Raw genomic sequence first — 25232 nt, 5'->3', positions numbered from 1 at the left:
CTGAGAGACTTTTTGGATGGTTCTGCACCTTTGTTTTTTTTCTAACACAGAGTTCTCTTGAACTCAATGCAATCTGAAGTCCTCGGGAGCGCTTGGGAGTGTAACCAATCACAGCGGTGTGGGCGTACCTACAGGAGGGCCGTGGGTGGAGTATATTAAACAAATAATTTGGGTCGGAAGCAAGAAGTCCATGGAAACTTCTTGAAAGAGGTGCAGATTCTGGAAGATCTGGAAAGCTTTCTGTGCAGGTTATCGTGTGTACTGGAATCCACAGCTCAATACAATGACTAATATAAAATAACTCATACTTTGTTCCTCTTGGAACAGTCCATGGAAACACTGCAGAAAGAGGTGCAGATTCTGGAAGATCTGGAAAGCTTTCTGTGCAGGTTATAGTGTGTATTGGAATCCACAGCTCAATACAATGACTAATATAAAATAACTCATAACATGTTCCTCTTCCTCTGAAAAAAAAATCGAATCTTAACATTCTGGTCAAAGAACAACAACTGTATTGTCGTAACGTTATTACGATGTCAGTGCAAAAATCAGTTAAAGCAGAATCAACAGTGCCTCTACTAGTCGCAAACAATTTGTGAACTCCTTTTGAATTCTTCACAGGTATTGGTTACACCCATCCACTATCACGTATTCAGTCATGTCCTAAAAGTGAGAGCCAAATCCTCCACTTGACTTGAGCCAGTGTTGCCAAAGCCACCCTCTATTACCCACATTCCAAATGAGCTGCTATTGAATGTGATGCCCTAGACCTCTGAGGACAAAGAGGGTGCGTACTAACTGTCCATTAACATGCAGTGATAATTGATTACCTCTCAGGGTCAATTAGAGTTTCTTACACTTGGGAAATTTTAGGGCAGACTCATGATTGGCTGATTAAAACACAGAAGCAGGACATGTTTAACATGTTTTTTTTAGGTCACGGTTCAGACAGCGTCAAGCTACCATTGGGCTCATCAGGCACCCGAAGAGGTTCCAACTAGCCTGGGGAACTTTTTGTGTGACAGGTGCGGTAAATGTTTACAAGCTCTGTCCATGGCTGACGAGGCTGAGCCACGAGGAAAGACACAGGCACAGAGTGCTAACTAACATTTAAAGAATAATCACAGCTAAACTGCTTCAGGGAGCGTTGAGTCACACTGACTGTTAAATATGGGATGACATATTGTTGTTTTAATTATATACAGTATGCTAGAGAAATACTGCATGGGCATACAGTATATAGCCCATGTTTAGTCCAATTTCCGTACTTCACAATTCAATAATGAAGGGACGAATAGATATGACAATATTCCCGATACATGTAATTGATCTTGGCCACACCTTAAATTTTTTTTGGTTTTTAACGCAAAAACAATGTTAAGTAATATATTGTATGAATAGGTACTGTCACTAGCACATCAGCTGCAAAGTAAGAAGCTAGTCTCCAGTTATGAGTGTCCAAATTTCTCCACATACAGTAAATAACTTGAAATATATATATTGATATCTGAAAAAAATAATGTGTCCAAATCATCATGACTGTTATATTTCAGTGAGTGCAAGTTTTATTTACCCCTATATTTCATGAACTTAACATTGTATATATATCTTTTTATATGATTTTTATAATGTAGTGGAGTTTTGAGTGACAGTTTCGAGTGAACCTGAGCTTTAGTTTTTTCTCTGCAGGTACAAGGAAAGTGTCACATACATTGATGATGTACTGTAAATAATATTCCAATCTATTGGAATTTGTGTTTCAGCCTTCAAGAAACAAAAAAAAAAATGCCAAGATGCCCAGTGTAAGATATTTATGAACTAGCGTCCTCACACTCGTGGATTTTGTGCCCCAATTAACTGCCGGCTGCTCTGTCAAAAAAACGCCATACCTCAAATAGACTGCTCTTTTCCCCCAAGGAACAAAATAACAGGTGGCTGTAACTACATTTAATGTGACAGATGACTACCACTATGTGTCAAGCTACAGCTGACATGGCATCTGTAAAGCTGATGTTTTTGACCGTATGAAAGCATGCCACAAGGGAAGGGAGAAAGAATGTTATGGAGGAGTTGGAAAGCTTTTACCGTGGGTTTAGTCCATGTGGGATTAACACAAGGAGTGTCCTGAAAAATGATATTCCTCCCCCTGCAACTCGGATAAATGAATGGATGGATAAAAGAGTATTTGTAGAAACTGAGACGTCGACCCCTAATAAATGCCGATGGTCTTAGTGTTTGTACAAGCAGCCAACCCAGCTGTGAACGCTAACACATGGCAACCATAGAAATACTGACCAAAATATCAAAAAAAATCTGAAAAAGACTGGTCGTCTTCAAATCTACAGATTTATACATGCAAAACAACAGGTAGTGCCATACGACTTTAACGCCAAGCATGTTAGAGCTTTTCTTCCTGTCACACTCGTGACCTGGAGAGATGCAGCCAAAGACAAAGAGAACCACTGGGAAGAAAGTGTCTCAAAGGTTGTTAGCAAACAGAGGAGTTCCAGAGGATGGACATTCCATTCTTTTTTTACTGTATGATTAAGGATGTTGGGTGTGAACATTTTTCTCACATACTTTTTATGTTATCTACCATTGTTATTCTTGTTCTGTACTTATCATTGACTAACAAAATACACACATAATTTTTTGACTATTCAAATGGGACTACAAAACTGAAGTTTACTGATTGGTACAACTCTAAATAGAACATTGTGACACTTAGGACAGGTAGGTTTTTATTATATCCATAATGCTTTGTTGATGTTGAATTTCCACAAAGTAGGATTCCTTATTTATAAATCAAATATTTCCATAGAGCATAGAAAACCAGTTTTCGACCTTCCAAATTCATTATTACAGCCCTCTAGACATGAATTCAAACCACAAAGTGGCGAGGGACGACTGTACCTAAAAATATTGGCTTATGTCATCTTCCATATGTTTAATTTGTCTTCTAGTGAACGTAAACAGTCCCCATCCCTCTAGCTTCATCTTCTTCGCTTGTGAATTTAATGTTAAAAGCGGCGCAGAGACTGGCGCATGCGTAGAAGGCTGATGATCAATCAAAATCAGATTTCTAAAAAGTCAACCACAATCATATTAAGGTTAAGCCAAATCATGCAATATATTTTTTAAAATGCATATAAACGCACTGACTGATGCCTATTGGCTCAATGTTATGGACACATACTATAGAGACACTAGCATCCCTCCCCCTCCTCCTCCAATGGCACACTAATCCTGATCCTTAAAGGGATATGCCGGCAATAAAAGCCTTCCCGGGTAATGTCCTTTTGAAATGTTAATGAAGTAACAGTTTACATTTCACAATTACAAAAGTATATGACCTGTTGTTTAAAATAAGATATTGCTGATGACACCATCATCTGTGTGTGTGTGTGTGTGTGTGTGTGCACTGTTAGGTTTGACAGTGGATTACTAGAGTGCACGCAGCCAAGCACAAAGTCAGGATGTCATCACTTCTTACACATGTGTGTTTCAGCACCAATCCAATCAGCCCGCCCCGCCGCAATCTGCCAATGTCCCGCTATCATTCTGTCATCTGGCTCCTGATAGTCCCACTCATTCCGCCACCGGGCGATTAGCGTGCTCTATTCCGTATTTCCTGTTGGACTTTCTCACACTCACATGCAAACTCAGATGGGAGCAATCCACTGAGGCTCTTTCAGAACAGCTGACGGAGGTAACTCATTCCTTCTACTCAGGAAAAGACTGAAGCAATAAAAAAATAAAAAAAAACGTTGGCTGGAGAAAAAAAACACATTCGAGCAAGCTTGGAAGAAAAGGGAGGAAAAACAAGACGGATTTTCCAGTTGCATCCAAGGGACATTTTGTGGTCATGCAGCTTAAATAAAGAGAAGCCAACATAAGCATTCCAAAGCCATCTTCTATCACACTCACAAAAAAGAAAGACCTACCCGAAATCATCCAAAGAATACATCGCTGACCGCCCAGTCCTTCAAGCAACGTATCAACTGAGGTGTGAAGGAGGAGATTATGGAGCAGAGGCTGAGACGCTAATCTGAGAGAAGAGAGCAACACGCATTGCTGATCAACACGGCTGCTATCAACTCAAACCTTCCTTTTCTTCACATCTTCCAAAAAAGCAGAGCCCGAGACGCTGCAAGCAAGCAAGACGGGGAGGAGGATGAGGGCGCTTGCAACAAGAGTAACGGAACGCCAGCCACAGTAACAGAGAGAGGGGGTAGAGATAGAGAGAACATGTGACCGGCATAGACCAGTCACCTCACTCTGTTTCTTTGAGAGGAGTACCGTCTTCCAGCCTCCAGGGAATCATTTCCACCGGATACACATAACCTCTACAGAGCTTGTATGCATCTCACACACACACACACACACTTTTCTATAGCATATAAATAGGTTAACCAGATTCTACACTCGTCACATGCAGCACAGCTTCCTTTGACAGCAGACTATCACTGTGGGATGTTTATGCTGGTGTCGTCAATTTTTCCACTCACTGAATAATCTATAAACATAGAGATATAAAGATTAACGGCAATCATATGGCAGCTGTGCTCCATAGATTTTCCCCTGCATATTATATTATTATTTCTGCCTGTTTTTCACAAAAAAGTAACGAAGGAAACTGCTTGTATTTACTCAGCATGTAAGCAAATTAGAGGAATTTTATCCAAGAGGAGACACAAGAGGTGGCGGCATGGCGGGCGAGTGGTTAGCGCGCAGACCTCCCAGCTAGGAGACCAGGGTTCAATTCCACCCTCGGCCATCTCTGTGTGGAGTTTGCATGTTCTCCCCGTGCACGCGTGGGTTTTCTCCGGGTACTCCGGTTTCCTCCCACATTCCAAAAACATGCTAGGTTAATTGGTGACTCCAAATTGTCCATAGGTATGAATGTGAGTGTGAATGGTTGTTTGTTTATATGTGCCCTGTAATTGGCTGGCGACCAGTCCAGGGTGTACCCTGCCTCTCGCCCGAAGACAGCTGGGATAGGCTCCAGCACCCCCGCGACCCTTCTGAGGAAAAGCGGTAGAAAATGAATGAATGAATGAATGAGACACAAGAGGGCAGCAAGAAAAAGGCCCACTGTGGAAATGTGGACTGTGGAGTTCAATACTGAAGCATCCAGAGATAAGGCACAGCATGAAGGTAAGCTGTGTGTTTAGTTTTTGTCATTTCTAGCTATGCATTCTCAAAGAATAATACGTTTATCCAAGAGGAGACAATTAAAACGGACCGCTGCAGCAAAAGTGGAGGCTGTGGAGTATAATACTGAAGCATTCAGAGGTAAGGCACAACAACAGGGTTAGCTTGTCATTTCTAGCAGTCATATCGCTCATTTGGTATCCGCTTGTATCAGGTAATAGAAAAAGTACCTCATATTGCCTGGTTTTGCAAAAACGACTGTCAAGAAGCGCTGTGGTGAAACGAGTGGGTACAGTGCCACAAGTTGCTGTAATGCAACATTTAGAGTTTAGTAGCTTTATCAGGTGTCAGCAGGGGTCCATCTGTCTGAGGCGAACTTAAACAACTAAGCTTCTTTGCTGGTGAGCTGAAGAGTGTATACAAACAATGGAGTTCACTACGGGATTATGAGAATTTAGATCATTGAACATATTTTGGAAATCTTTACACAAGTGGAGTTGGTGACAATGCATTTCATATTTAACAGAGCAGTTCTGAAATTAATGTGTATGCATAACCTGCTGTTTTTGGAGCGAGCCTAATTTACTTGGCGTACTGTATGTCTGCTCATGAGCCCCTACTTTGGCATTAAATCAGCTGGGTGAGCAACACTGACATGCCAAATTCTGCATCGTCCACACCAACATGTGTGTGCCCTATAACTCATTTGCTACCAATGACGTATTTATACGTTTTTTTTTTTTCAACCCGGCCGCTCGCCAAACATATATTTGTACATTTTTGACATTTTTTTGCACAATAGACACAATGAGGTGGTGATGCAACTCCACAATAAAAGAGAGCATGTTTGGTGCTGTTTTAAGCTGAAAATAATGCAAATAAAAATGCTGATTACTAAAAAACAAAAAAAGGTAGGGACACATGAAAGATGAGAATCTAATCTTTCTTTTGGTATCTACCATGTCTATATAGTCCAACAACATAATATTTTTTGTGTCTTGAAAAAACTGTCAAAATCATCACAACTGGAAGGTACCAAGAGGGAAGGCTTTAGAAAAATGGCTGGGATTGAATGAGTCAACACTTCTGCACACACACCGAGAAATGACCACATGACCATGGCCTCCACATCTTTACGGACAGCGACCTAAACCTGTCTCCCCGTCTCGTGCAGCTGGGGTGGGACCAGATCAAAAGAATTTGTGTTAATCGCATCTGCTACAGAGCGAAATGTCCATTTTAGACAATACTGTACACATAAATGCATTGACAATCATTTTGAAATTCATATTACTTGCAATGGAATGACAATGTTCTGAACTCCTGTTTCCACACTAGAGTCACATTGACTAATGTTGCATGGATTTCGTGGAGGTATGTCTTGATTAGAGCCAAACAACTTCCCATAGCTGACATCATGTGAGCCTTCTTTTAAGCAGAAACTGAATCAACAGTACCTCTTCTGGTTGTAGCTAGGTAACATTACTTCTTAGTTGAAGTTACTTCAAGTTACTTCTACATGCAAATAATCATCAATTCAACCATATCCATCAATTCTTTGTCATTTCATAGTTAAATGGGCTTAAATGAATTAGAACACTTTCTATTTCAGAATTACTTAAGTCACATTCACGTTTAAAATGCATTCCTTTCCTTTTGAAATTCAGAACGACTAATGAATCTGTCAATGAAAGTGTGGTGGGTGGGGTGGTTGTGTTTATGTACAGCATCCTGCAGTGAGGTGCACGAGTCAGCATTTTACCTCCCACTGGCTTCATTGGCTGCTCCTACCTTTCCTACTGTGAGTCACCGCAGCGGTCATCCTGCATTAATAGAACAGGACGGACGCCTCGCTTTTGTAGCCTTCTTGCACCGTTTTACTCACACACACACACACACACACACACACACACACTCACTCACACTCATGTACGTATCCAAGCGAATGAAAGCGGCCAGTCTGACAAGAACAGAGAATCACCACAGCACAATAAAAGCACTCTCATCAGCAGACTAAAAATAACACTTGCACCGATGCTACAAAGGAGGCGGTCATGTCGAACAAATGATCTCACTGACTCAAATTGTTCGTGTGGAGACTCACTTACTCTACCTTTACTTTTTTCGAGGCAAAGGTGAAAGCAAATAGGAATATGAATGTTTTGGGGGCCTTTTCAACTCGAGAGCTACTGGTTGTGACATGAAGGAGGTTGTAGGATGAGCGTGTGTCATCTAGGTCAGAATATGTAATACAGCGACAACCTCAGAGGTCAGTCTGGGACGCTATTCAATTAGTTTAGGTTTAAAAATTGCTCCCTCACTTTGTCACATTTTTTTCGAATTAAGTAATTAATGTTGGCTGTTTCTTGGTTGACTATGGCCTATTATTAGCAATAATAATTAGCAATAATAATAATGGCCTATTATTAGCAAACAATATTGAAAGACAAGTCATATATGGTATTATGGTCACCAAATGTCTGTAATGTTACATTGATTAAAAAAAATAATGTCACATTGATGAGACAAAGATTACATCACCTTAACGCTCTGCATGGAGTCAGCAATGAGCCCCATTCAGTGTGGAAGTGGTACTTTTTTGACTTCTTAACTTGTCCTTCTTCCCCACATTGTTTGAAACACTTTCTTACATTTAGAACAAATAAATTAACTACTTAACTTGGTACCGTGCTATATGCTATGCTATGAGCAGAAGCCGTTCTTCTGTCCTTGGAGTGATCCCGTAGCCTGCACGAGTGTTGCACAATACATGTGTACACAAAGAATAGAAGTCTAAAGCCGACTATAGGGGTGTTATTTCAAATTTACAGCGCTCTAGTAGTGGTAAAAACTGTATTTAGACAGGCAGAAACTGGTTTTCTATTATATATCTAAGAAACTATTCTGTTTATTAATTTATTAGAATTTTATTCTACTTTTTTTAATTTTTGAATTCTACTTTGCGGAAATTCACTTAGCAAATTTGTCTTAGTGCCAACTTTGCTGGGAGTGCCAATTACAAGAAGTTACTAATGTCTGAAGTTACGAGCAGAAAGGCAAGTCAGGCATGTTGTTTTCTCCGGGTACTCCGGTTTCCTCCCACATGCTAGGTTAATTGGCGACTCCAAATTGTCCATAGGTATGAATGTGAGTGTGAATGGTTGTTTGTCTATATGTGCCCTGTGATTGGCTGGCGACCAGTCCAGGGTATACACCGCGTCTTGCCCCATCTCAGCTGGGATAGGCTCCAGCATACGACTGCGACCCTCATGAGGATAAGCGGCATATATTTTATTGTTTGCTTTCCTTATACTGGGTTAAGATAATTAGAGATTTTGAGTGACTGGGTGTCTTGAGTGACTAATTTGCACAAGAGAGCAAGCTAACTTCACATTCTTGAACAAAAACCTGTAAGGCAAATGGCTAAGGTAAAAACAACCACAATGGGGTCTGATTACTGTACATCAAAAACTGAAAATAGCCTTATTATCATTACTAAGTGGTACTAAGCAGTCAGGAAAGATAGTTTATTGCCATTTTACCACTACACCGTCACAATAAATTCTATTTCCTGTTCTATGGTCATCATCACATTGGTACCATTCTGTGGTGTCATCCCAAAAACAAGCAAATATATGGCAAACCACAGTTTTACTTCAAGTTATTTTGCAAACATTTTGGTCAGCTTCCAAATTGGATGACCTTTGGTGTTCACCGTCCACACTTCAGTATCCCCTTGAAGCGTCACCAATACAAACCCAGACACACACACACACACACACACTGCAATCTACAATAAAAGCACTACATCTAAGCTGTCAGAACGAATCTGAAGCCATATAAGCGTGAAGTACAAGCTGCATGTACGGCGACACAGAGGGGTCAAACTGCTAGGCGGGAGGGAAATATAAATAGACGCACTGGAGCTTTGGGGGGCGGCTTCACTGCCATACCAACATAAGCAAGAAGAGCTCATATGCACAAATATAGAATGCGGATTTATGGGGGGCAGACATATTGTGTCAACTAGAAGATGAGCTTAGGTATGAGAGTGTGTCATAGGAAAGGAAAAGCAAAGTGGGGGGGCTACCTAACCTGCCTGGCAACCACCAGAATAAACACACTCCTCCTTCTCTGCTTGCATTGCATGCCTCTCCTGTTTCTTCTCCCTCCACTTCCTGCCGCCACCACCACCGTACCACCTGGTGCATCGTCAGTGCAGAAAGAAATGATGCTGTCGTTTCCATGACAACCCGAGTCTGGCTATAAACCTGCATCAGCCACAATGGGCGGGGTCCGGCTTTAGAACACAATAGAACGCTGCTTTAAAAAAAAGAATAATCTGTACATCCATAGACGTTATTAGACGTATTGGTGTCGTACGGATAGGCCTCCTGGGTAGGTGCACCCCAACCCCAAAACCCGGTGGACACCCTACAGATGTTGATACTTAAATTTATTGTTATTGTGATACATGCATCAGGATACAGCTGATGTAAATGAAGATATACGATATCATGACGCGTCAAATAGGGCGCCTGGGATTAGCTTACCTCATGTTGCCGTCTTTTCTTCACACGACGACGCTGCTAAGGAGGCTAATCGACGTGACTCCGCTGTTTATTCTGAAAAAAATGTAAATTCAAAAAGTCAAACAGGCGGGATCCGGCTAGCCTTGTGGATGTATGAGACGTCTTTTTTCACAAGGATTGTCTATCAGGCTGGAAGATGATGAGGCGTGCGGCAAGCTAGGCTTTCTCTCCCATCCGCTTTGTGCTCCGGCGTCTCGGCTCTAAACGTGCGCCGCTGCGTGTCCTAACATCCATGTTTTTATCTTGCTTTTCACACAGGATAGAAGAAGGGGAACGAAGGGGAACGGTGGTAGTCAGCGGCCGCCTCCTTCACGCCATATTTTTCTTCCCATTCCGAGTGTTGTTGGTGGAGCGAGGCGGAGAGATTGGACAACGTTCTATTGCGGCGCGCGGAGGAGGTGGCTCGATGCTGCCAACCTGTGGCGAAAAGCCGTACCTTCACAACCTACAGTGTTGCCTGTGTTCTTTTAATGACAAATACACCACACGGTGGCGCCGTCAATAAACCCCATGAGTAAAATTGACTTGAATCTTTTCATACAGTCCCACAAAAAGACCCATTGTAACTTTAAGGTGTTTAGCTAAATCAGCATGAAATTTGGCACACACCTTTAAAGCACTTGGGTATAAAATGTGAGCAGGCGTGTTTGGAAAATATGGCCTAATTCAAGCAAAATGTCTGTTCATAGACATGGACAGGACTTAGCAAATTGGCAATGGTGGGGACTCGAGTGACAATTTTGATGACTTAAGCGTTGATTGGACAATATTAAATACTTGGCTTGAACTTTGACATTAATGACTAGGGACTTGACTCAGACTTTTGTCTGATGACTTGAAAATACTTGAGATTTACATTGAACGTGTTAAGTATAATGTGGTCAACTAACATGATTGTTATATCATTGGCAGCAAGGCAACATATTTTCCCGATTAACATCCATGTGTGGAATGTGTGGATTACATAAATCCTGAGTGCCCTGTTCACTCTTGTTCTGTCACACTAGTCTTATTTTACTTTAAAAAAAAAACACTTCAAATGCATTCATTTGTCAAATTCAATAGATTGTTAAATTGTTAAAATACATTTTATTTGGGAGACACTAAACACTGCATATGACTTTTAAGGATTTTGGATTTGATCTGTCTGGGCATGAGACTTTACTGCAGATTTGAGATTAAATACTAGAGACTTGCAAAACACCATCACCCACCTCTGCTAATTGGTTATAAACCATTGACCATTCGTCTGATGATTCATTTTTAGATGAAATATTATTTGCAGTGCCATATTTTTTTCACTGAGTTGCAAATGGTCAAATGTGTGGAGATACACCAATCAATTTATCAAAACACAACTTCTGGAATTGCTTTGAATCTCAGATTACGGTGGTATATACCAAGTGTATATACAGTTAAGCCCAACATTATTCACACCCTAACCATAATTTAGTTAATCGTGCTTTTTTTAAATGGCTGACTTGATATAATTATTCAGCATCTTCATACATGACAGATTTTGGAGATGACTTTCTCAAATCCGCTATCAATCTAAATGTATGATTTTGGTCACTTTAGCATTATCTCAACTTGTGGTTTTGAAAGTATGAGGTGAAGAGAACTTGTGCTTGTGAGAAATAAAGAAAAACCCGTCGAAGCGAACTTCAGTCATGTCATAATCAACTGAATATTACCTTGTATGATGGGAGAGAAAACAAGTTCTGGGGTAACTGTATTCGATTCTCTACAAGAAGGTTTAGTAACTCCTGATCAAGATTATTCTATAGACAACTTAAACATTTGATATGTTCACCAAATAAGAAAAACACTTATGACGACTGTTGTGTTTAACTGTACATGTGCAAATTTATATATTACACAAATAAATGAGAGTGAATGTCAAACCATCCCGATAGTGTTCATCCTATTTCAGTACCGAGTAAGATCTCAACAAAACATGAGCCAAAAGAGGGTTGACAATTTTGACGCAGAATCTTAGGAGTTTTATTTGGTTTTACTGCCAGACAAATGTTAAATGTTCATTGGTAATTGTAAGCAAAGACAAATTCCAGTTCACAGCATTAGCCTCACAATCTTTACTCCAATCAGACAAACTCATGTGTGAAATGTTACCTTGCAGTAGATGATTAGCAGATCGGAGGGTTGAATGGAAACATTAGCGATTCGCGAAAAGCTCAATGGAGTACCGCCCTTCCTAAATAGATCCAATGTGTACTTATCATGACAGTTATTTGTATTGTTAAATAATAAAAAAAAAAAAGTCAAAGATGAATTAAATCTCTTGCCTTGACTGATGGTGCACATCAGACATTACAGTGATACGGTCTCATCCTTGAACTTTATGGCTGCAATAGAAAGATAATATTCATTGAGGAACTCAACAAAACAAGCCCAATATGACAAAAACCTCTCAAACCAAACAGTGGGAATAATTTAACAATGTTTCCCTTGAATTAGTTTAAAGCCTCTCTACCACTCTCTGCATTTTGTTTAACAATAAAGGGTTTTATTCATGACATAAAGTGTTTTTTTTGTATTTTTTTTTAAGAAACGCAACCAACCATGCAATTAATTCATCATAATTGCCTGTTGTACAAGGTTGGGTTGTAATTGCCAATATATTATGTGCATTTCAGTAAGAGGTTTTATGGGAATGTGTCATATTTGTGTCATGATTTCATGGTAAAGGGGGAATCGTACTATTCCAGAGGTTTCCTGAGTGTTTAGTAACTATTACTTCACATTCCAATACAGTACCGCTCTTCTGGCTTGATTATCATCAGTCCAAGAAACCTTCAATCCCTAAGCTGTGTCACAAAGAACTGTACAATTTCTGCCAAAAGAGTAAGCCTTTGGCTCTTTTTTGTTACATTTGTTCCACTTATAGTGTGAATGGGCTACAGTGTAGGTCAGGGTTTGTTTTGGTGTTTTTTTATCTGTAGTGTGATTGAATGAAGAAAAAAAGGAGAAACACTAAAACACTTCACCAGTTCACCTCATCAAGGGACCTGAAAGCAGACCTGCTAAAGAAAACATCTTTAAATTCACCTCAGTCCAGAGCCATATTTTAGGCATTTCATTTGAAGTTTGGTTCAGTCCTCTTGTAGTGCAGCTTCAGCTGAAAGTCAGCGTCAGAGGGAAGTTTTTCCAACCTTCGCGTCTTGTCACTCAGACTATCCTCCATTGCATCACACTCATGTCCTTCCCTCCCGTTGACACCAGGCAGCTGTCGTTACACAGGAAGGTCACATTGGTCACGTGACTGCTATGGCATCCGTAAACATGGCTGGGAGCCTGAAACGAACAAATAAATGTATTATTTACATAAGCCACCTTTGAAATTAACTGGTACTGACACTGTAACACAGAAGAGGACAGAGCATTACCTTGAACTGAGAACAAGGATATGAGAAGAGATGGACCTTCCCAAAGTCATCCCCCGTAGCGAGAAGGCTCTTATTATTGGACCTGCTGGCAGCATTGATGTCAGTGCCGTCCGAACCATCAGACCACATACCTGAAGGAAGAGCATTTGTGTGGGCTCGTGACTGACAGGAAAAAATAAAAAAAAGGACTGCAAGAAGCCACGTACCGAAAACCTGAAAACCAAGAGTGCAGGTGTGTGTGGCCCATTCAATATCTCTGATGGTCTCCATGCTGACCACCTGTTTACACACGGATGGGATCCCTGGGAAAACACACAACATCCATATTTGACTCGAACTGCAGCTCCCCAGTGCCGACAGCACTTATGTAGACCCATAACATGACGCTACTATTACCATGGTTTACTGCAGCACAAGGTGTGTCCACATATTTAATCATATACTTTAGGATCAAAATTAAACAGTATAATATTCAATAATCATCTTAAAAAAAGGAGTAACTGTTTTGTTCGTGTTAGCCCCCTTCATTGCATGTGCATGATTCGTTTTGAGTGAACACTAGCATGTTTATGGTCAACTGTATGATAATGCACTTACAGTACAGTATCTCATAGTCTCCTGAGTTTGACACCAGGTACTGGGAGTCCACTGACCAGTCTAGGTGGGTGATGAAACTTGAGTGACCCTGAAACAAGATTTTACAAAAAAAAAACAATATGAACTTGATATTTGATATGATATCGTAATACAAAGTAGAAACATGGAATAACTAATTGTATAGTAAACACCACTGACCGAGCACTTCCCCACTCTGCTGTACTTCCTGCCATTTTCTGCCACAGCATAGATGTAAATGTAGTTGTCATGAGAGCCGATGGCTAGGAAGTTACCATCTAAAACATGAAGAAATATCAGCAATAAATACCAAGTATAGCTGTCGGAAATGTAAAACTTTAAAAACTGGACTAGTTTCCCAGGGAGCTAAAGCCTAGTATTTGTCGCATTCTTGAGACAGTACATGCATCACATTTAATTTTCTATTACAACATGGCAAAAAGTGCAAACCTGGCCCAAAGCTCATAACAGAAATTTGTTCATTCCCATCTGTGTGCACAGTGACTAAATCCTTTGAGTCAGTGTCCAGTACCAGCCACCTAAAGGGTCAACCATACAAAAAAATCCTCATCAATTCATTTAAGGGTGACACATATTAAACATGGTGTCTCTTTCAAGTAGGGCTTCCCCTACCTACCTGCCAGTCTGGGTTCCTACGGCAACCACAGCTCCAGATGGATGGAAGTCTGCTGACTGGGCAGAGTCCTGTTACAGTTAGGAAACACGTTAAAACAATTAAACAACAGAAACAACAATGTAATCATACAGACTTTACACACACATGCTGTACATTTCAAATACATTAGAAAAGGTCCAACTAGAAGATGAAGTAGCCTTAATTAAGATGTGATTCTTGCAAAGATCGCCAGGGGGCAGTGTCGACTCTACTTACTTCCATGTTTTTACTCCAGATGAGCTGATGTGAACTGGAGTCCCACAGACAAACTTGCCTGTCATACCCACAGGTGATAAAGTGAGGCTTGCAGGGGTGAACGGCCAAACCCCACAATTCATCAGTATGACCCTAAAAAGGAAAAGGCAGGAAGAAACAAGATAATTAAAACAGTTTTACAGAAAGGTTAAATGAGTTAGTTACCCTGCATTACCTGTGTAATAGGCAGAAACTCTCCATCTAGGGTGCCTTGTAACACAAAATTCTTTGTGGTTCCGAGGAGAACAGTCTCTCCTCTGCCCTCTGCTACAGTCCGGATGGGACCAAAAAATTCAGGCACCTGCAGCCACAAGTAAAATATGAATGAATTTAAACTTTAGTGATTTAATGCACAGCTTCCTTTACAAAGCAGGGCTGTCAAACAGCCATCCATTTTCTTATCCCAACTATCCTAACTATAAAAGAGCATCAGATTCAGTGTGAATGTGTGTAAACTATGCTTCCATCTGCTGTCATAACAGAGAGGTGGGGCTTGACATGGTGCACATGCATTTATTATGCGATTATGGCAATGACGGGTGAGTTACACCATCATATGTTAATGTATTGTGGATGCTTGGGTATCTGGTTTAACTATTGTTCGAGCTTTGGCGAAGTGACAACGAGACTGACTCCGACAATGACAAGAGGGAACCCGGAGTTTGATTGACAACTGTTCAATTCGGATATAGAAGATGAGGACTTTGATTGATTGCCTTTTTTTTGTAGAACACATGTTTTAGCATGCGCCTTATGTATGTGTTAAGTACAGAAGTAGACCCCGTAATTGGGACTGCGTCTTATGGTGCGGAAAACACAGTACATATATACAGACTGCAAACTCTGCTGCAGGCAGAAGGGTAGCTTCTTGCTACACAACAAAGTGTAAATGTTGGTAATCAAAGCATGCTGATTGGGCCAAGAATATGATGAGCTGCTCAGAAGTCATTTGCACACACTCATACAGTAAATGCTTATATGTAGACACTGAATGATCAAGCAGTTGATATCGCACCTCCAATGTTTGGATCTGCTGGTAGCTGCTGTCCCAAGAGATGAGCCGGCAGTCTTTACCTCCGGACACCAGCATCCCGTTCCTCAGCATGCACAGGGCAAAGATGCTGCCCTCGTGAGCCCCTTGGATGACATGACTGATGCGATTAGTGCCTGCGTGACAGAGATGAGATAAGACGCAATGAGACGTTTTCAGCCCAGAGAAAGTCTGACTGCTGGAGGCTGGGTGGGATAATGGCCGAAAGACAGGCAGGTGGATCAATAAGACTGGATCAGTGAGAGATTATGTTGGAAGGAGAGGGACGCAGAGAAGTGTGTCTTTTCCTCTAAATGTACTCAGGATGACTCTGTTCTGTTAGCTGTGGAGCTAATAATGAGTTCGTAGCAGGGGTGTCACCAGATCTTGTCTCACAAGATCTCGCAAGATTAAAATGTGACAAGATTTCTCTCATAAAAATAATGAATTAATTATTCACACAATAAATGAAAATGAACTTGATAATTTTGCCAGTCTCCATATATTGCCATGTGATTGCATGTCTCTCGCCTCCAAACAGGCAGGAAGGGCATTCACTCTATGCATTGGTTGGCATTCCTAGATGCTTGCTTCATAGAACAACAGAGTGAGACCTCTTGTCAGTCATACAGTTGCTTCATATATGGGGGGGGGGGGGGTACGCTAGCATACACACACACAAAGAGTGCAGCACAGGAGCAATACAAGGTAACTAAGAGGGAAAAAAATGATTGCAAAGCCAAATGTCACAGCCCATGGATGAGAATATTAACAATGAGTATCAACAGGAACGAGCCAGTATGCTGAATGTGTTCAAATTAAGGTTAAAATCTTGTCTCGTCCTTGTGGAACAAGCTTGTGAATTGTCTCGTGAGTTGCGTCATCAGTTGCGACACTTCTAGTTGATAGGCACATTGATCATCTACCTGAAAGTCTGAAACTGTTATTTACCTTTACCCCACACCAAGATGTTACCACTAGAGTCTCCTGTGATGGTGTCTCCATTTTCTGCAAATGTCACACATAAAACAAACTTGGGCTTCTCCTGTTTCTGTAAAACACAGACAAGCACACGCCGGTTGAAAGTGAAGTATGACACAGCTATAAGACGGGATGTTTTACCTCAAAAAGTCCTTGTTTTTTGACCAGGATGCCTTTCTCCAAACTCCAAAAATGGAGATGGGACTTGCCGCAGGTCACCAGGATGTTGCTGTCAGTCGGGTGAAAATCCGCAGCAAAGACTGTCTCGTTGGAACTCTGAACACACGAGACAATTTTAGTTTTAATGGACTGCTGAAAAAATACATGATATAGTAACATTATGTGTGGTGTAGTGGTTAGTGTTCTGGACTATGGAGTGGACCCCCTAAAGCCAAATCACAATGCGGATCAACAAAGATCGGCTATGGCGACTCCGTAATCAGGAAACAATGTGTTTGTTTTATTGGAAATTATACATCCGTTGCAACATTTTGAAGAGGATGAACGATTGTGGGTTGTAGTTAGATACATACAGGAAAGTGCAGGCTGGAGTTGCAAGAAATAAATGTAACAGAAATAAATGTAAATGACAATGTAAGTGACATAAAGCATGGCATGCTTTAAACATCACTAAAGTTAGCAGATTTGGGGGAAAATGGTTCTTTTGTATTTTTCTCAACCGACTGGGCATCCCAGCAAAGAAGTAAGGCTTCCTCCATTCCAGTTTTTCAGCAAATTATGACACATTTTAGATCAAAATCAAGAAAACAATACTAATACTAATTTCAAAATAAAGGTAAACCTGACGACAGAGAGAGAGAGTAGCAAACACAGCAAACTCACCTTAACCTCAGCCAGTCTGTCTTCTCGCTGCCAGTCCCAAACAGATAACACGTGGTCACTCGAGTCATCTACAACGCACAGCGTGTTTCCTCCATTCTAGAATGTAAACGATACACAGTATAAGCCGACTTTTAGACAAGAATATCAAATGCTGCCATGTTTGTAAGGTTTCCTCACCGACTTGGAAAAAGCCAGGCAAACAAGGGCTCGCTCAAAGTAAGCTGCCCCCAGAACATGGAGGGTGTTGAGGCTGACAGAGTCCCATACACGAATATGTGGAGCCAACTGACGGGGGAGGAAAAAAAATCATCTATCATGACAAAGTAAAACATATGCAAACATAAAACATTACAAAAGCGAGACTCAACTTACTTTACCCTCTGAGGAGGTGCCAGCCACCTGTCCGGTTGCTATGGTGATTTTATCTGGGTGGACTGCCAAACTGATGAAGGTGTGAAAACAGATATGAAAACAGTGAGGAAGCTTGTCTGCATCAATTCATCAACAGAAATGCTTGTAAAAAAATGAAAAAAACAAAAGATGAAAGCGGCATGAATAAGTGTGTGGACAAAATGTAACATGATTAATTCAGTTTGGGGGGGGGGTGATTGGAGCAACTTCAAAGACTGCTCCTCTTCATTGAACTCTAGTTACCCCTGGAGTGTAATGATAACAAAATCATGGTTGAGCGTTCATTATACAATGTGAATTAGGCCAAAGACAGCTTGATTCAGTCATTCTGCATGAGGAAATAGGGATAAGAAAGGGCTATCAAGCTACTTTCTGTGATTAGAATACTTTAGGGTATAGAATTCTCACTAAGAACCTGTAAATTGGGGACAAAAGTCACATGTCTTGGCTGGATATCTCAGAAATGACTGTGAGAAAGGGTAATGCCACCATAATGTGTGTACGTTTAAGCCACCAAGTACTTTACAATGAGGTACTGTGTATTGTGTGCACCATTTGATGTCGTCTGTGTGTCCAGTGTAGTGTCTCTGCAGCCGCTCATCCACATTGAACAAGACCACCACTGAGGCTATGAAATACACAGTTTCGCCAGTCGGCAACAAGTAAAGATTTGAGCGGCAGTCTCGACCGCGATAACCGTATCTGGATAAGGGTCAAGGGGAAAAAAACAACAATATTGTCTATAAAATAATATCCACAAGCAGTGTGCGGCATGTCCATCCATCCATTTTCTATGCCACTTATCCTCACTAGGGTATGCTGCAGCATATCACACTCACATTCATATCTATGGACAATTTAGAGTCTCCAACTAATGTAACATGCATGTTTTTGGAAAGTGGGAGGAAACTGGACTACCCAGAAAAAAAACTACACACACACATGGGGAGAACATGCAAACTCCACACAGAAATTGTAGTGTGGGGTAAAGATTAATTTTAATCACATTACACACAACTCACAAAAAGCTAGAAATATTAAGCTTTCAGGTAAAATTTCAGGGTGAACCTAAAAGATGAATAAAATGCATTTTTATAAACCCTTCAAGCAATTGTCGTCCCATTAACTATTTGTTGACTTTACCCGCCCCTTGGGATTTTCCCCAGTTGAACAACACACAGCTTTATCTCTTTATCATAAATAACACAAAATGACAATCACCAGCTGTGTCCCTTTAGATGACAACATTGGGTGCAACCACATAATTTTCTTTTCCCTCTTGCTTACAGAGAAAAAAGCTGTTAAAAAAGGATACACCCAGTCCAGTTTAAGCTTGTTGAGTGGAAGGTCAGCTCTCGCCTCCAGACAGTAGCCTTCCACTTGGTCCTTGGGCATGAACATGGTGATGGGGCGGCCCTTTAAATACATTTTCACATAACCTTCCTCTGGAAAAAGAAACAAGAGAGGATCAGTTAGATGAAAAAAACAACATCAGGTGGTACAGTATTATTTTAATGATTGATGGTTTGGTTATTGTCATGTAGTATGAAAATGAGTGATGGTGATGAATTATGAGGAAAGGGTTTTCCTAACTATTGTTATATGTCTTTATCTAAGGGAATGACTGACAAATGATCTTTTAAAATGACTTTATTAGTCACTTCAAACACTCTTGGAACAACAAAAAACACACATTTGGCTCACAGCACAGGTTAAACAACATAAAATGCAAAAAATAAAATAAAACTGAAAAAAGCAACGCATGCATTACACAGCAGAGCAAAACTGTAAACAACAAGGACAAACTATTATAAAACTATTGGCCATCTTCTTTAAGAGCAGTTGGTAATTGGTATATTATGTACATACATATCTGCTATAATTGTGTGTATCACAACTGTATTTCAGAGCTATTTCAGTAACATATCTGGAAGTACTGGCTGGAAGACTTTAAGGGCCTGCGGTAACTTGGTGTATTGAGGGCCGAGTGCATTGACTGACTTTCAGTGTTTCTCAACTGGAACCTAACACTTGGAGTCTTTCTGACTGATGACACCTTGGCAGCACTTCTCTTTCTGGCCACACTGGCCTTGGTGCTGTCTGGGGTTTGGCGTGGGGTTGTTCCTGCACGTGTCATTATGGCAGAATCTGCAGGACCGCCACTCCTGGTCCTCGGAATGGCAGAGCGGCTGAGGTATATCTGTACTGTGACTAGTGGATGGTGGAGGAGATCATGGAGAGGGGTGTGTGAAGGTTGCCATGGGCCAAACAGGGACCAAGAGGGGTTGGAGGAAGTCAGTAAAATAAGTTAGAAACTTTCTGTCATCGTGGGGCTAAATAAAGCATTGTGAAACGTCTAAATACAATAGGAAAGTTGAGGAAGGAGCTACAATAAACACATACACTTTTAATCGCCACTATCCAATAATGGGGCACAGATAGAGAAAGACACTCTCAGAAACTGAACAATAACAGCTTGTACAGTTGTATAAATTTACTAATAATTGAAAATAACTCAGCACGCCCATTATTGTCCAAATAGTTGGCAACACAAATGAGTACCAAGACAATTGTGGCTTGCCTACGGTCAAGCATGATGAGGGTTTTAGGGTTGCATGAGTGCTGCAGGCCCTGGGCAGCTGTAGTTCCTCTGTGGTTCTAGTGAATATACAATCAATGTCTGACTTTTTTTTTTTAATTGATGTTTTTGGAATGTGGGAGGAAACGTTAGTACCCGGAGAAAACCCGCAGGTACAACATGAAGAAAACTCCACACAGCAGTCCAAGTGGAGATTCCCCAGGTTTCCCCATGTGTTGACAATATGCTAACCACTTGGATGTGGCGATGTGGATAACACTGCGACCCGTGTTATATGGCACAATAAATTATATTTAATTTTAATTTATATCACGTTGCCCCTCCTTTCCTTAATAAAGTCCCTTAATACAGTCCTCTAACATGCATATTGGACATTTAAATATGAGTATTAATATGTACAAATATGGCATAAGCAAAAAACATAATGCTTGGTGGGTTCCAATGAATGACCACTGGAAAATGTGGGCCCCGGGTTGAGAGTATTTGAGAATCTACAGTATACTGCTATATAGATTGTACACCGACTACTCTAAGGTAAAATCAAGTTTCATTTGCTGTCCCTTGTAAAGATACAAGATTAAGATCTCACAAAGATGTGAGAGGTGCAATCACTTGTGTGAGTTACTGTATCTGTAATGAAATGCATTTGGTTTTAGAATGCATTTAAAATAACACATTCATCATTGTGAGTACTTAACTGCAGGGACCTTCAAATAAAAATACTTCAAAAAACACAAGCCAAAAAATGAGCTTGTTTGCAATGCAAATAACTAGGGCAGTGGGAGATCTAAAATCTTCAAACTGCAGCGTGATCACAAAGCTCAAAACCACAGCGAGGGAGCGCGTGCGTGTGGAATATTTGTGTCATTACTATGGCAACGAAGGGATGGCAAGGAAGGCAGACACTCTGACGGAATATCGTCTGAAGTGGAGCTGAAGTGAGGCTCACGTGTGAAGTATAGTCACAGTGGGAGTGTCGGTGAGCTAGCTTGTCTGCATGTGGATAAGTGTCTGTTAATATACTCCCAAAACAATAAAGCAAACACACTGACAGCTTAGTAAGCCACTCCTGCTCCTGTCTTCACAGTTCTCTGATCATTAAAGGACATGATTTTGGATGCAGTGGAGCATCTATCCTGATTGAAATAAAATGATCAGCCGTGTCCAAAGAGCTATGAAGCCTGGGAGATGGAGTGATGGGAAGGCAAAAGGGGGTGTAATCGGGCAGGGGCATACCTTTGCAGTGGGTCACACGTCGCATCCCTTTGTACAGAGAGAGACACAAGCACCAGGTGAGGGGTCTGAAGGTTCCCTCACTTCCTGACTTGTCACATGTGAGTGCATGTTCTGACTCCATGTGGTAATCAAAACATGTTTCCTTAATGTTACTAACGTCATGTGTATGGATCACTTCTCATTTTATGGCGCATGAACATAGTCTATGCTGTGTCAAAGCCAATACAATTCATGATACCAATACATACATGAACTCACTGCAAACTATATAAGTCAGTGTGCATAACGGCACAGCAGGCACACACTTAGTACATGTTCATCAGCAAGACAGGGTATAAATAAAAACCAAACAACACTAAATTGGTAAAATTGTTAATAATTGCAATTTTGCCTGTGATAACCCAAAGACAAATGTAATCAACCTAAAGTAGAACTTTGCTACAAATCTGCTGGAGCATTATCAACTTCCCACCCATCAGCTACAGACATGGGAGCTGTCAGTTTGATCTTTTTTTTTTTTTTTAGCCACTGGGCTAATCGAGTATTATGATGTTCAAATGCGATTGCAATAAGCACTGCAGCTCACATTGCTAAACACTATGTAATGAGATTCAACACTGTATCATACATGATAACAGAATTGGATGTGTTGGTATGCCTAATGCTGTGGCCAAGTACCCTTGTCCCTTCTGGAAATATAACTAATATACAATAACACTAGAGTCCTCCTTGAAGCTACACAAATAATGTCATTTAAAAATATTGTGCAATTCGATTATCTATTTTAATGATAGTATAGCATTGCAATTTTGGAGTCGATGGATGCATTGCAAAAAGGTACCGCCTCATCTGGAGCTATGTTCACCAAAATTAAATTAGCAGTTCAATTTACACAAAAATCAATAGCACACTGGCATTGGAAGTGCAATCAATGCTCTTCTTATTTGGTATTCAGGACCATTTGTCTGGTTTTCCGGTATTGTTTAAAGGTTATTACAGCATATGAGATTTTGCTGTTATTCTCATAATGAGAATAGCTACTATGAGAGGCCAAACCTGCACAACATCAAGTCTTTGAAAACAAAAAAACATTTTTTTCCACATCAGAATGTTTAATTAAACAATGTAAAAAATAAATGTGTCCAAAATACAACATGAATGAAAATGATGAAAGTGATGAATGAAGTTAACTTAAAAGAGAATGAATGACGGAAGAAGAAATTCCACAATCATAAGATTTTTCATTTAAAACTACACTGACATGCGACTAACAGGCCTACATTAAATTTGATTGTGGTGCTATAAAATAGCACAGCCACGAGGCTTCAGCTCTTACCTGTATTGAACACTGGGTCCCTCTGCTTGCTGTAAAGTAAATGAGCAAACCGTCAATCAGCACATCCCCCATGCACATCTCCAGCATAGACATTTTTGTTCGATTTGGTGGGCATTCATTAAAAAGAGCTTGCTCATCTGTCACAGACATTTGTTACCTGTCACTTCTTTTGCCACTGGAATTGCTTCCAGTGGATCCAGCGCGAGTTCTGTTGCCCTTGGAGTCGCCAGAATCTTTCCGTGTGAGGGAACCCACATGTTCATTGGAGTTGGCTCTCCTCACGGTGCTGAGGGGAGACAGCAGATAGACAGTGAATGGTTGGATACTGGAGATCAGGTTTGATGGCGAAATTGACACAATGACAGTGGTGCTACTACATCACAAGGACAGACTCCGGCAATGATGAGAGAGAACCGGCTTGTTGGATGGCGAATCTGACGTGAACATGGCGGAAAGCATGGGAGCTAGAGCTGAGGTACAGTACCTGCTTTAATTGTATTGTATTGTTATATAGTAGAACAAAGTTCAACTAAACTCACAAAAACTCATGGTTTTGCTTCAGTTGCCTTTTTTTGTAGAGCGTGTAGTGCTATTCAAGTTGAGGGTGTTGGCACCCGAACAATTCAGGCAGTGGGCAGAACCATTTTGTTGTGGCTTTTGGCCTCTCCTTTTGCTGCAGTTAAGAGTGTGAGTTCATGTTGAACAAGAAAATAAAGTTTGTTTGCTGCATTCTTCACTCCACCTCAGTCATTCTTCGGCACTTCAACCGTATGTATGTTTTAGCATGCGTCTTATAACACGGTGCACCTTATGTATGTGTTAAGTAAAGAAATAGACCCCGTAATTGAGACTATAGGCCTTATAACGCAAAAATACGGTACACTGTTTTGAATACTACATAGTAAAATATTGCTCTAAAGCCAGAATATAATAAGGTTAATTATGTTTTCCCCTCTTTATGCACCTGTAAACCTGATCAAGTTTGCATGTTGGGCTACTTGACAGCCGTCCTATTTATCACAATGAAAGGTCTCCATCAGCAATCCACTTGCCTGTCGACTCATTCAGTCACATAATCCCCTCTGTGAAAGAGAGAACTATTCATATTCTAAAATGGTTAGTTGGCTGCAGTCCCTTCAGGAGTTGCTTGCTACCAAACAGAACTAAAAATAGATGGAAAGAAACTGTTGTTTACCGAGTTAGTCCTGGAGGTATGATACAAACTAGACTGCAAGCATAGTGATGAGTATGCATTTTAAGTACAATCTTGACACTGATGAAACAGTGAGTGAAAAGCAACGTATTAAAAGCCTGTAATTATCATGACTGATGACCGTATTAGGTTACAGCAGCTAGTAATGTTAGATTAGGACATGGAACATTGTGACATTCTCACCTGAGCAGTGGAGAAAGAATTCTGGTTGGTAGAGACAAAGGAGACAAACTGCACATCTCATTATAAGCTGACAAGATGTACAAGGGCTTTATCAGATGTATGGGAAAAGATTGGAATAAAGGGAATGTACAGCTAATAATAAATACTAATATTTCATACATCTGTTAATACAAAATTAAGCTCCTGTCTTGTAAGTCCGATTCCCTCAAGAGAAACAAACTTCCTCCAAAGCACATTTTAGACATTCCCAAAGCCTACATAGGTTTTATACACAGAAATATAAATAATTACATTTTTTTAAATCCCAGAGGGGTTTGCATTGACGAAAGCTCCCAGTGAAGTAGTTTTCGCATAATCCTGCAAACTTGTAAACAACGAAACAGTTTTTTGGGTGGAAATGAAAAGCAATTCAGTGCCAATTAACCTAATATGCATGTTTTTTGGAATGTGGGAGGACCAGCGGCCAACAGGCTAACATTTTATTTTATTTTCTTGCAAATACAGTTTTTATTCATTTCCTGTAATTTTTTAGACCTTGAAGTAAGTTCAGCACAACTCAGTTATCCCCTACTTAACTCAGCCACAGAAATGATAGGTCCACAGATAAAAACAATAGGAAAGCATTTTAGGCCTGGTAGGGATGAGTCATTGCATTGCGCTGGGATTCATCTCATTATGGAAATGTCATCCAGGGACAGGAG

The 25232-nt window shown here is 40.6% G+C and overlaps 2 protein-coding genes across 10 annotated transcripts in view; both read right to left on the bottom strand.

The window, feature by feature from the left end:
- The window catches only part of evla (Enah/Vasp-like a), a 34142-nt gene extending 23993 nt beyond the window's left edge, over positions 1-10149 (bottom strand). The window contains exon 1 of one of the 2 annotated variants that reach the window (XM_058090383.2): positions 9708-10149. In XM_058090383.2, the coding sequence (XP_057946366.2) occupies positions 9708-9712 (5 nt within the window). In that variant the 5' untranslated portion in view covers positions 9713-10149. Of the gene's footprint in view, positions 1-3944; positions 4229-9707 lie in introns of those variants that run through there. The other variant, XM_058090382.2, reaches the window with a different exon arrangement.
- Positions 10150-11719: 1570 nt separating this feature from the next.
- eml1 (EMAP like 1) overlaps positions 11720-25232 on the bottom strand; it is a 34319-nt gene continuing 20806 nt past the window's right edge. For 4 of the 8 annotated variants that reach the window (XM_058090194.2, XM_058090197.2, XM_058090192.2 and 1 more), the window contains 21 exons: positions 24532-24579; positions 23293-23421; positions 23136-23164; positions 21800-21826; positions 19280-19409; positions 18517-18666; positions 17926-17995; positions 17731-17838; positions 17554-17649; positions 16852-16986; positions 16681-16780; positions 15715-15866; positions 14875-15000; positions 14661-14792; positions 14406-14473; positions 14219-14307; positions 13949-14046; positions 13751-13838; positions 13360-13455; positions 13154-13284; positions 11720-13061 (listed from right to left, as the gene is read on the bottom strand). In XM_058090194.2, coding sequence (XP_057946177.2) covers positions 12936-13061; positions 13154-13284; positions 13360-13455; positions 13751-13838; positions 13949-14046; positions 14219-14307; positions 14406-14473; positions 14661-14792; positions 14875-15000; positions 15715-15866; positions 16681-16780; positions 16852-16986; positions 17554-17649; positions 17731-17838; positions 17926-17995; positions 18517-18666; positions 19280-19409; positions 21800-21826; positions 23136-23164; positions 23293-23421; positions 24532-24579 — 2128 coding nt within the window. In that variant the 3' untranslated portion in view covers positions 11720-12935. The remainder of the gene's footprint in view (positions 13062-13153; positions 13285-13359; positions 13456-13750; positions 13839-13948; positions 14047-14218; positions 14308-14405; positions 14474-14660; positions 14793-14874; positions 15001-15714; positions 15867-16680; positions 16781-16851; positions 16987-17553; positions 17650-17730; positions 17839-17925; positions 17996-18516; positions 18667-19279; positions 19410-21799; positions 21827-23135; positions 23165-23292; positions 23422-24531; positions 24580-25232) is intronic. The other 4 variants (XM_058090195.2, XM_058090198.2, XM_058090193.2 and 1 more) reach the window with 3 other exon arrangements.

This window comes from Doryrhamphus excisus, linkage group LG14 (assembly GCF_037039965.1).
Source record: "Doryrhamphus excisus strain RoL-2023G ecotype Guam linkage group LG14, RoL_Dexc_Guam_v1.1, whole genome shotgun sequence".
Taxonomy (NCBI): Eukaryota; Metazoa; Chordata; class Actinopteri; order Syngnathiformes; family Syngnathidae; genus Doryrhamphus; species Doryrhamphus excisus.
The sequence above is the reverse complement of the archived record's forward strand: the minus strand, read 5'-3'. Positions and strand labels throughout refer to the sequence as shown.